The 13038-nt window shown below is 25.0% G+C and overlaps 1 protein-coding gene across 2 annotated transcripts; it reads left to right on the top strand.

Moving 5' to 3' along the window:
* Positions 1-3116: 3116 nt before the first annotated feature.
* Positions 3117-11464, top strand: LOC123265969 (protein germ cell-less). 2 transcript variants are annotated; one of them, XM_044729973.1, is made up of 9 exons: positions 3117-3764; positions 5332-5455; positions 5546-5642; positions 6730-7099; positions 8647-8919; positions 8996-9055; positions 9147-9365; positions 11011-11101; positions 11164-11464. In XM_044729973.1, the coding sequence occupies exons 1-9, from the start codon at positions 3619-3621 to the stop codon at positions 11296-11298; spliced, it is 1515 nt and encodes a 504-aa protein (XP_044585908.1). In that variant the 5' UTR covers positions 3117-3618; the 3' UTR covers positions 11299-11464. The 2 variants fall into 2 exon arrangements, with proteins under 2 accessions (XP_044585908.1, XP_044585917.1); XM_044729982.1 differs by lacking the exon at positions 8996-9055 and having other exon boundaries at positions 3119-3764.
* Positions 11465-13038: the final 1574 nt, after the last annotated feature.

Genomic DNA, 13038 nt, shown 5'->3' with positions numbered 1-13038 from the left:
ACTTTAGAACTTTCACTTCTCATCAGTGTGCCAGAGTGCCTCAGTTTGGAAAGAATGAAGCCATTGTAAATTACCCGTGGCCAAGGAGTCTTCATCAACTGCTCAACAATCTCACCCGCAACAAATTAAAATTAAATGTCCTAAGTGTTCGGCGACCTTGTTATCTTGCAGTTGAAAATTTGCATATCCGAATACAATCAGAGCCTAGGTTGGAATTTAAATAAATTAATTCTAAATATTTTGTTTTTATTTTTAACGTTATTTGCAATTCTTTTTTAAACTTATTGTTTATTTATGATACCGCTTTAATTAATATTAGCAACCTTGCATAATGTGACTACAAGTGGTGCGGACTATAAATGAAATAAAGTACAGCTACATTAAATAGTGAATTTTTGTTAGATTGCAATGTACTTTTTTAAATAATGACATTTTTGAGATATGAAGACACGTCGATGTTACACTCATCGAGAGCTTTCATTTTGAAGTGCCACATGCGTTTTGATGTATGTAGCAACCTTATATATATCATATATGCACTGCATATATATATATATCTCTCTCTATATATATGCATATATACATATGTAAAAATATGAGAAAAATTGATGTGGGTGCTCAGATGAAAATTCTCGACTGACTGTTCAGAGTGGAGCTTGTATCTTTAAAAAAATGATCAAAAAATAAGACACAAGGTCCGGTTCTTGGTTATTAACATTTTTAAGGTATGGCTCATCTCAATGTTACACTCGTCAAGAGTTTTCGTTGTGAGTACCCACATGCATTTTATATATTTTTCGCCCATGAATGCATAGCCTGTAATATGTGCAAATATGAAAGTGATATTGGTACTCAAATAGAAGGTACTCAATGAGGGGTAACACGTCCAGAGTGAGCTTATATCTTTAAAAATGTCAATAGTTCACAAGACACAAGGTCAGTTCTTAATTATTAACATTTTTAAGATATAAACTCATCTCAGTGTTACACTCATCGAAGCTTTTGAATTTAAAGATTGCCCACATGCATTTTGATATATTTTTTCATATATACATATATATATATATATATATAGTACTACTATATAAATATATGAAAAAAATTGATGTGGTACTCAAATGTAATCGCAATAAGTGTATGCAGAAGATCGGGGTGAGAGCTTATAGCTTCAAAAATATCATTAGTTGACAAAGATAGCAAAAGTCAGTTCTTAATTATTGACATTTTTTAAGATATAGCTCATCTCAATGTTACACCTTTCATCAGAAACTTTCATTTTGAGTACCCATGCATTTTGATATATTTTCATATATACATATATGTAAGATGTAAAATATATGAAAATTGATGTCGGTTCTCAAATGAAAGGTCTCGATGAGGGTAACGTCAGAGTGAGCTTATATCTTTAAAAATGTCAATATTTCACAAGATACGAGGTCATTTCTTAATTATGTATCTAGAGATAGAGAATTTTTGAATGCAGCCTAAATACTTATCGTATTGTAATTGGATTAAATCTATTAATGTTTTAACGCAAAAATTAATATTTTAAAGTCGTTCAAAATTTTTATTTTATAATATTTATTTTTATTTTTAGGTGCAAATACTGATGATGTAAAACCGATGCCTACGTTGAAACCAGAGTCCTCTTTTCAGAGCCTGATGACAAGCCTGAAGAACAAAATTACACTGTGCCATTAAAGAGAACACTTATCAGAACTGGAGGGTAAAAGATTTTGTTGTTTTTTGTGTATTTGCAATTAAAATAAAATAATAAATTAATTAATTTATAAAAATTTAAATAATTAATAAATTAATTTTTACACAGTTATCGTTGTGGAGTTTGTCAATCGCCGTTTGTCCTACGAGACTTGGCAGTAGCTCACCTGAGATCAGCGCATCCGATGATGCCTTACCAGTGTCCTTACTGTAAGCAACGCTTCACTACTCAGTACGAATTCAGTCACCACATTAAAACAAGTCATCCGAATGAATCGGAGTGATTTGTAACTAAACTCAGGAAAATAGTAACTTTAATAATAAAAAAGACTCTTTTTTTTTTTTATTTTAAAATCAACTTTTTTATTTCAATGTCAATTTTTTTATTTACTACCGATAAATTTGTTGATCAAATTATTTATTGAAGTTTAAAGATCTCAAGTTTTATTTTTATCGTTTATGATTTAATAGCAGGTTGTTACCAGCGGATTAATGAAGTAATTAATTGTCAACAAAAATCGAGTGTTCGAAGAAGAAAATTTAATTCGAACGTTAGCTTATAATTTATTATTAATATTGATTATTAAATATTTGATTAATTGCAAACAAAAAAATCTGTAATTTAAATATTACTTACTCAATTTAATGTTGATGATAAAGACTTGATGTATTTTCATTCCATTTTTAATGACAATAATAATTGTCAAAAAAAAAAAAAAAAATGAAATGTATTTATTAATATGTTAAAATAAATAATATATAATTTTTTTTGTAATTTATATATATTTTTTTTTATAATAATTAAATCGGAAGACATTTATCAATTTTTTAATTTTTATAACAAAAAAATTATTTAAAAAAAATATTTTTTAAAAATTTGGCCTTGTAATTTTTTTTTTTTTAATTTTTAGATCTAGAATTTTGATTAATTAATTCAATTAAATTAATTAATAATAATTTTCTTAAATTAATTAATCAAAATTTAATAAAATTAATTATTCAAAATTTAATAAAATTAATTAGTTAAAATTTTATTTAATTAATCAGTCAAAATTTAATTAAATTAATTAATTAAAATTCAATTAAATTAATTATTCAAAATTTAATTAAATTAATTCATCATAGTTTTTTTAAATTAGTTAATCAAAATTTAATTAAATTAATTAATTAAAATTCAATTAAATTAATTATTCAAAATTTAATTAAATTAATCAGTCAAAATTTAATTTAACTAATTAATTAAAATTCAGTTAAATTAATTAATAAAAATTTTATTAAATTAAATAATCAAAATTTGTTTAATTTTCAAAGAAATAGAATTTAAATTTAAATTTTTGGCGCTCATTTAAAAGAAGCGCGCATGCGCGTAAGATTTAAACGCATCAGCTGGAGAGAGGAGAAAAAAAACAAAAACACGGACAGCAACAGTATTTGCGTCTTCAATCTCAAATATACAGCCAGCGGCAGCAAAGCTTATAAAAAAAAAACTAAAAAAAAAAAATCACGTGTACACATGCTTGAAGTGTTGTTACTGTGCGTGTAATTGAGTGTGTGGGTGCTAACAGCTGCCCCGTGCGTCGCAGGTTGCTGCAAAATGTTTACGTTTTCGTGTTCCTGCAGAAAGACCATTTCCAGCTACTTTATATTTGTACGTTTCTCTGAGATTTTAAAATACTCAACACTCGGCCACTGAACCATGCAGGCTTCAATTATTCAAATTTCATGACACTAAATTCAATTAAATTACCCCGAGTATTTACAAGTAAGTTTTATTACTTCAGCGTACCTAGCAACAATACAGACCTATAGTACTTACCGAGTAAAGAGAAAAAAAATCTAAAAAAAGTTTAAAGAAGAAATAACAGACATAAATATATTTAAATAAAAATAAAAATAAAAATGGGTGGTTATGTGAGTAAAATAGCATCAATGTCAAACTTTGCTGTTAATACTGTTTATCGTGGACGAAAGCGAAAATGCATTGAGGAAGATGACTGTGACTCAGACTCGGAATTTATTGATAGAACTCTTCAAACTCCTAAAAAGTAAGTATTTTCATCCAGACTATTTATATATTTTTATTTCACTGAAATTAAAACACATTTTTCAATTTTTATAACAAAAAAATTTGATGACATTAAAGTTAGCACTCACTAGAGAATTTTTTAATTTTTTTTAACAAAAAAAATTGTTCCAAAAAATTATTTTAAAAAAATTACATTTTTAAAATTTCTACATGTCAATTTTTTTTTATTATAATTTATTTGTTAAAAAAAATTCTAAAATTCTATAATGTCTGCTAAATTTATTATAAAAATTTGACATTTATAAATTTAGAAAAAAATTACAAGAGCAAATTTTTAAGAATATTTTTTTTTAATAAAAATTAATGATACTTAAATTAAGAGACTTCTGATAATTTTTAGAAATTTTTTAATTAATAAATTATAGCAAGAAGTTTATTTTAAAAATTTCATCTTTAAAAACTAAAAAATTATAAATTTTTTTATTTATTTAACAATCAAAATTTATGCCAAGGCTCCATAGGCTGAATGGCAAACTAAAAAATATATAAATATCATACATTCACATTTTTAATATTGTTTAATTTATAAATTTACATATATAGAATTTAGAGTGAAAAATTTTCATTTTTTTTGTCAGAATCGTTTCCAATAAAAGCTTAGAAAAAAAAAATAAGGTAATCTTAGGACAAAAAATCATGAGACAAAATGCAATTTTTTGAAAATAATTTTCTTATTTAACTTTTAATTTAATTTATTATTCAAGAAAAATAAAAAAATTGTCAGATATTTCCTGATTTCAGTATTATATATTTTTTATTTTATTTTATTTATTGATTTTTTTTTTTTTAATTATTTATGATGTTAAAATCAGCTGAATATTTTTTGACTAGACTTAAAAAACATAAATTATTATTTATAAATAAAGATTATTATTATTATGCATTTCCTTGAAATTTCTTCTTTTATAATAAAGCTTATTTTATAATAATAATTTAATTATTATAAAAATTCTGTCAGATGTCTATCAAATTCAGTATCATAATTATTCAACAAAGTAATCTATTCAATTATTAGCATGTCCGTTATCACCGAGTTCACTCCCCTAATTAAATCCATGTGTGCTAATAATCATACATATATTTATGTTTGTATTTTTCAATCATTCATGCCAGCGAAATAATTGATTATTCAATTACCAAGTACATGTGCAACAGTTGTTTAAATATTATATTATTTTATCTGAAAAATGTTTGTTATATAACATAAAACAATAAGTTTTATTAATTTAAATTCATGGCTATCGACAGGATGAGACATTTCTTTTTTTAACAGATGATGTCACCACATAGGTGTATATGTATGCTTTATGCTTGTATTGTTCTATTCATGTACCTTTAAAAAATATCCATGTTTTTTACTACCAATAAAAGTTTAAAAATTTTCTAGATAATATTTACTTGATATTTTTTATTACGCTATCTATATTTACACTTGTTATTGCCGTCTGTATTTTTCTGATGATAAGAAATTTTTTTTATGTGACAATAATAACAATAGTATTAAAAAAAAAAATTTTTTTTTACAGAAGAAAGTTGCTAACAACTGCACAGTATATTTACAAGACATTATTTCAAGAAGAAAAAGGAAGTGACATAACTGTTTACATGCTAGGAAGACCATGGCGATTGCACAAAGTTTATATAAGCCAGGTAATTTATTATAAATTATTAATTTAAAATTTTACTTTTTAAATTTTTATTTATTTTAATAACAATAATTATCATTACAATTTTTTTCAGAGTCCTTATTTTGCGAGTATGTTCTCAGGATCCTGGAAAGAAACAAATCAAAAATTTGTCCCAGTTGAAATCACAGACCCAAATATTTCTTTAGACTGTAAGAATATTTTATTTATTTATTTTACTTCTGGTATACATTCTATAAAAGTGCATAGACACCAGTAAAATATAATAATATTTAATAGTATATACAATCAAGTTAAACAATTATTAGCTATTGCAATGTACAAAGTATAAAGTTTTCTTATGACTAATTATACATTAATTTGCAATGTAAAATAATATCTTATTTTATAATTCAATAGATCTAATCGACTTCCCTAAATTCTTGCTTAATAACCTCTTTTTACAATCAAGAGCTTTTAGATTTTTGAGACAAATTAAAAAGCAAGAGCTTTTGATGAAAATTAAGTTAACCGACATTTAAAAATTTTAAGAATTTTTTTTTATTGAAAAAATTATTCCAAGAAAATAAAAAAAAAATTTTATTTGTAAAAAACTTTAAAAATGATGTGCAATTTTTTAGTTCTAATTTAATAAATTAAAAACGTCGGCTACACGGAAAAAACAAGATGACACTGGATATCATCCTAGATTATACTCCGTGATATCTGGATTATACTCATTATAATCTGGATTATACTAGCTACTGTCTGAAATTTTTTTTCACTCAATATAATCTGGGATGATATCCAGTGTCATCTTATTCTTTTCGCGTAGATTGAAATATTTTATTGCCACAAAAAATGCATTTTTAATAGTTAAATTTTTTTTTAATTTTTGGTAAAATTATTTGTCTATTTCGTGTATTATAAACCTCTTAGAGTGCATTAATTTACAATTAGTAAAATTAAAAAAAAAATAAAATATAAATTTTAACAATTGAGTAAAATAGAGTAATAATAATTGAAAAAAGAGAGCGCATCTTTTACACAAGTATTAAAAAGTGAAAGTTTTTTTTGTTGTATAGATTCACACGTTCCGCTGTGATTGACCTACTTATCTAAATTTAGAAACTGCTTGCCTTTTACGGCAGTGCATCAACACGCTATGGATATTTATTTTTATTATTTTTACTCTATTTAATTTTCTCCATTAGTATTTCATTAATTGTATTGATTAATTGGAATTATTTGACTAATTTAATCTGGGTCACGGTTTAAAAAAAATAATTTATTTTCCAGCATTGTCGATAGTACTAGGGTCGTTTTACCAAGACGAAGTGAGTATTGAGCCTAAAAATGTTATCTCAATACTCGCGACATCGACACTATTTCAGCTTCAAGGCTTGATAGATCAATGCACGGAGATAATGATAGAAACAACAAATATCAAAACAGTTGTACCTTACTACAACGCGGCGGTGTCTTATGGAGTGCCTACTGTTAAAGTGGCCGCGAAACGCTGGTTAGAAGTTAACTTACTGGGTTATGGGTCAAGGTATCCGTCGTTTTTGAAGGAAATAACGCCCGAATTGATGGTGGAACTGATTAAGAGCTCGGAACTTGTCGCTATACAGACTGAATTTTGTATATATATGATGTTACGTGTATGGTAATTTATAAATAATTAATTATATACATTTTTAACATTAAAATTATTTTTAACTAGCTTATATTTAAATATTTTAGATTTACAGATTATGAATTAAAAAATTTTGGTCTAATTTTTTTATGTTTATAATCTGTGCTCAGAATTTTTTTCTTAATTTTAAAATAACAATTAATAATAATAATTAATAGTATCAAATTTTTGATATTACGCCGGAAATACTGGTCGTATTTAAAAATTTTTCAACATTTAATTTTATAAAAAAAATGTCTCATAATTTTTTTTTTTCGGACCAATAAAAAAGCTGCAATTTAAAAATTAAATTTTTATAATTAGCAAAAATTTGAATAATTTATTATGAATCTTAATTTTGGAATTACAGATTTCTTATTAGTGGTAAGAAAAATTTTTTTTTTATCAAATTAAATGTTGAACAACTTTCATTAAAAAATTTTTTTTATACGATCAATATTTTCTCTTTAATATCTAAAAATTGACTCCATTTATTTTAAAATTTTGGCCTTAATAATCACACTATACATAATTTGGATACTTTTGAAACAAATTTTAAAAATAATAGTGCTATCACAGGATCAATTTTAAATAATTTGAAGTACTAATGTATCGTAATAAATTTATAGAACCCAAAAACTATTAAAAATTTCTCCAAAAACTTAACATAAAAAATTGAATATCTCCAAAAAAAAATCATTAATGATTATCGCTGAAAAAATATCAAAACTAATTTACGATAAAGATTGACCCGTTACAAAATTTTTCTTAGTCTCTTAATTAAGGTAAAAGGCCCAGTTATTGACACTGACCTAGTTGTTTGACACTTGCAATTTTATTTTAATTAAAAAAATAAAATGTTCTCAAAAAATTATTTATCTTAAAAATTATAATTAAAAAATTATATTTATGAATTTATTAGAGTTGATTTGTTTTTTCTAATTAAAATAAAATTGCAAGTGTCAATAACTGGGTCTTTTACCTTATATAAATTAATTTTTGACTTATAATCAATTTCACATCTACAAAAAAAAAAAAAATAAATAAATTTTATTTATCACAAAATTCGAATCTATTTATAACAACTTCGTAAACTTACCATAATAAATTACCTATTTTAGAAAAGTATTTGAAATATTGAAAAGACACTAATTAAAGTCTCGACCTTTCCAGTGATACTAAATTTAATTAAAAAAAAATTTATTTTATCATATTAATACGGCTGCCCAATTTTAAAACACAGTAACTGCAAAATTTTTATGCCTGATTTTTTTTAGTATTGTTGTATTTTTTTATTAATTTAATTTCAAGTATTTTTTTTTCTAATATTTACATTCAAGTAATTTCTATCCATAAATTAAATTTTTCATCAATTTGGCGGGCAAACTTTTTTTTAATAAGAAAAATTGGAAAAAATTTTTAAATGTTAGTTACTGTGTTTTGAAATTGGGCAGCCAAATAAACCGGAGAAAAAATTTTCCTAATTCTCTTAATTATATAAATAAAATAATTGAATAATTTTTTTTTAAATTCAACAGGCTGTTTATTCATATGCAAAATAAAGAAGACACCGAAGTGGACGAGTACTTTAAAAAACACACGTGGACAAAGGCACTATTTGAAACCGCGGAGGGAAAAGAATTCGCCGAGCCATTCAGAGCTCTTAGAATGAAATACCTATTGCTGCACGATCAAGATGTTAAAATATTGAACAGCGATAATTTGATACCGGCTGAATGGCTCCATGATGCTTACAAGGAGCAGTGGCTGCATCTGCTGCGTATTGACGCAGACAAAGACGCTGACTGTGGGTGAGTTATTCAAGTGATTTATTTATCCTCCGTGACCAGTCATATGATGTAACTTTTATCCTTTGCCCTATCTCAGATTACTCGACAACGTCCTCAGTATTTCGGCCCTGTATCCGTTTCAAGCGATTGTCTTTCGGTACTTTTGATTTTTTTTGCGGACCAAATCTTCTTGAGAATTTATTCAGCTTCTGTAAGACTGATAGGCTATTTTTTTGGCTCTGTTTTAGGCCGAAGCAGATGAACGAAGAAGAGTTTGCCCAAGAGTGCTTCAGGTGTGGCAGGTGCATAGAAAAGCCTGGGGAACATATTTGGAGGTGGACGGCCTTTCAATTTGGGCTTGATTTAGTCGTTTATCTTGATACCTCCACGCTGGGGATCAGACGGAATAATCGAACGGATGCTAATCATATTAGTGCCAATCATAGTAAACGAAATATTATTATTAGGTAAGAGTTGTTGGTAATATTTATTTAATTAGTTTGTTCTTTAATATTGCAATGCAATTTATAGAATTTTAATATTGAATTAAAAAGAAATGATATAAAATAAAAATTTTATTTTAGATATCAAATAAATTTAATGAGCAAATTAGTTGAAAAAAATTTTTTTGGACTTAATTTAAGATTGTTCAAAATGTCAAGATTATTATAAAAAAATTTTACGAAACTAAAATTAATTTAAAGAAATTTTTTAGCAATTAAATTGCAATAAAAAAAATTTTTTTATACACTCTTTTGAAATTTGTCAAGCGATACTGTGATATAATCAAATATGTCAAACTTTAAGCAATGTAATTTCTAAACTAACTACTTTGAAACTAAACTTCCCTGAGTTAATTAAAGCTTTTCAACCCTTAATCATGTCTATTCAATTACCAAGCAGGAGTAATGTTCAATCAGAAATGAAAAGGGTGAAATGAAAAGAGCTAATGAGTTTCCGGAATTTTAATTTCAATAAAAAGTTTTATACTTATATAATTTTAATTGTAACTATTTAAGTTATATAATTATGACTATAAAATTTTGTCTCCAGGGTAGTCATACGATAAAATTAGTTTTTTTAGTGAAATTTAGTATTATTTCAAAGGTCTTGACTTGAATTTGTGCCTTTTCAAGATTTCATATTATTCTCACTATTAGTCAATTTATTATGATAAGCATTTAGGCTGCATTTGAAAATGCTCTATCTCTAGATACATAATTAAGAAATGACCTTGTATCTTATGAAATATTGACATTTTTAAAGATATAAGCTCATCCTGATGTTACACTCATCGTAACCTTTCATTTGAGTACCCACATCAATTTTTCATATATTTATATGTATGACATATATGTATACATGAAAAATATATCAAAATTCATGTGGGTACTCAAATGAAAGCTCTTGATGAGTGTAACATCGGGATGATCTTATATCTTAAAAAATGTCAATAATTAAGAATCGACTTTGCTATCTTGTCATCTAATGATATTTTTGAAGATATAAGCTCACCCTGACGTTACACTCATTGAGACCTTTCATTTGAGTACCCACATGCATTTTGATATATTTTTCATATATACATATATATAATATATATAAATATATGAAAAATTAATGTGGGTACTCAAATGAAAGCTCTTAATGAGTGTAACATCAGAATGAGCTTATATCTTAAAAAATGTCAATAATTAAGAAATTACCTTGTATCTTATGAACTATTGACATTTTTAAAGATATAAGCTCACCCCGACATTACACTCATCGAGATCTTTCATTTGAGTACCCACATCAATTTTTCATATATTTTATATATTTATATATATATATATGTATGTATGAAAAATATATCAAAATGCATGTGGGTACTCAAATGAAAGCTCTTGATGAGTGTAACATCGGGATGAGCTTATATCTCTAAAAACGTCAGTATTTAAAAAAGTACACTGCAATTTAACAAAATCATTATATAATAAAGCAAAATTTAATTTATTTATAATTTACAAGTCACGGCAGTCACATAGTGACTGTACAATTGCCAGTAATTTAATTATTCAATGATTAATTAATTATTCAAATCAATTAATTATTTAATAATTTTTGTTCCAGGGTATGTTTATTTTCATTAAATGAACAGAGACAAATAAAACACTATCAAAATTCAGGAGTATTAAGACTAACGCTACACAAAAATGAAGAGGTATTTTATTTTTTAATAAAAATTAATTTACATTATTATTTTAAATATTAACTATTTTATAGAAACAAGTGATGTCGTTAGATAAACAATTGACTTATCCATTGTATATATCAGTGAACATGCAAGTGGTTACGCCTTTTACAAAATCAGAAGAAGAAGAAAAACCGAGTGGTATTGCCTCGCTCAAAACAACGTAGTTTAAAACTAATCAAAATTAACGAGAATAATTTTAGCGTACTTTCAATCTAGTCTCAACAGTCTCAAAATGGACAGCTAATTAAATTAAAAGTTTCAAGAGTAAAACTTAATTTGTAACCGAAGGCAAGAAAGAGAATCAATTATTAAAATTATTTATTTATATTATTAATCAGTAAGTTTAATATTTGCTATTAGTATTCTATTTAGAGTAATCTGAATATTCTTGGCAGGTTTCTAGTCTCGATATAAATTAAATCGTTAGTTATAATTACGCCTTCATTTAATTATGTATTTAATTAGCAATGCAATTTTCAAGGTATGAGATGTTCAATATTATTATTGAATTATTTATTAATTACGGCTGATTTGAGACTTGCCATAAAGGTATAAATTACTGAGTTACTTTAAGTTTATAATCACTTATCATTTAATTAGCAATTTTTTTTATTTTTAATTGAAAGAAAAAAATTTTTTTTTCGTTTCAATAAGTCGTAATTAAAATTAAAGTGCCATAAAAAAAATTAAATAATTATTTTATCAAAAGTATTACGACTTAAAAAATTAACTTGGTGATTTAACTTGAAGTAATTTTACAAAAAAACGAATTAAAAAGAAAAACATTCCAATAAAATTGACAGAAAAAAATATTTTGATACAATTCTATAAAGCCTTAAAGTGTACGTATTTTTATTCAATCATTAAGAAGGTGCCTTTATAAATTATAAATAGATAAATAGACAAACTATTTATTAGGGTGGCGCAAAAAAACCGACTATTTTTTTTTTAAGCCTCGAGTGAAAAAATGTCAGTTTTTGATGTTTTAAGAGCCTTCTCCAAAGAACAGCTTAAAAAAAAATTTTTAAGAGGTCGCTCGAATTTTTTTTAAATTTCAAAAATCTTCAATAATCGAAATTTTTTTTTTTTTATTTTTTTTTCTCGTTACGTCATAATTTTATAGACCAAAAAAAAATAAGTTCCTGAAAGTTTCAATTCAAAATTTAAATTTTGAAAGGCCGCTCATAATTATTTTTAAATTTCAGAGTCAAAAAATGCTAATCCAATTAGTCACTAATAAATAAAAAAAAAATTGTGAGCGACCTTTTAAAATTCACATTTTGATCTGAAATTTTCAGGAAAACCTTTTTTTTGGTCTATAAAATTATGACGTAACGAGAAAAAAAATAAAAATAAAAAAAATTCGATTTTTGAAGATTTTTGAAAATTAAAAAAATTTAAAGCGACCTCTTAAAAATTTTTTTTTAAGCTGTCCTTTGGAGAGAGCTCTCAAAACATCAAAAACTAACATTTTTTCACCCGAGACTTAAAATAAAAAAATAGTCGGTTTTTTTGCGCCACCCTACTATTTATATTAAATAATAATAATTATAAAAAAAAAATTTTTCTTACACTTATATCAACTATGGCTTTTTTATGGATTTTGATACGCTCTTTACTTATATTTTTTTATAATACGTATTATTGCGGTGCATAAGTACATTTGAGATAATTATCTTCAAGTGATTTATTGAAAAAAAAATATGATAAATATTATTATCAAGATTAAAATTGTTAAAAAATAATATCGTTGAAATTTATTATAGTTAACATTATAAAGACAGCTATTTTAATGAATTAAAATAATAACAATTGCATTTACAGAATTTTTTAACTTCCCAAGGCTGTGACTTGTAATTGTACCTGTAATATTAATGTATACGCTTCTGAAGTATACAGTAATA

The sequence above is a fragment of the Cotesia glomerata genome, linkage group LG1 (assembly GCF_020080835.1).
Source record: "Cotesia glomerata isolate CgM1 linkage group LG1, MPM_Cglom_v2.3, whole genome shotgun sequence".
In the NCBI taxonomy this organism is placed as follows: Eukaryota; Metazoa; Arthropoda; class Insecta; order Hymenoptera; family Braconidae; genus Cotesia; species Cotesia glomerata.
This window is presented reverse-complemented; position numbering and strand designations above follow the sequence as displayed.

Excerpts from the sequence above, each read along its gene's own strand:
- LOC123265969 (XM_044729973.1), top strand. The coding sequence starts at position 3,619 with ATGGGTGGTTATGTGAGTAAAATAGCATCAATGTCAAACTTTGCTGTT. Across the intron at positions 5,643-6,729 it reads CCCAAATATTTCTTTAGACT|CATTGTCGATAGTACTAGGG; the intron begins GTAAGAATATTT and ends TTTATTTTCCAG. Across the intron at positions 9,056-9,146 it reads TTTCAAGCGATTGTCTTTCG|GCCGAAGCAGATGAACGAAG; the intron begins GTACTTTTGATT and ends GCTCTGTTTTAG.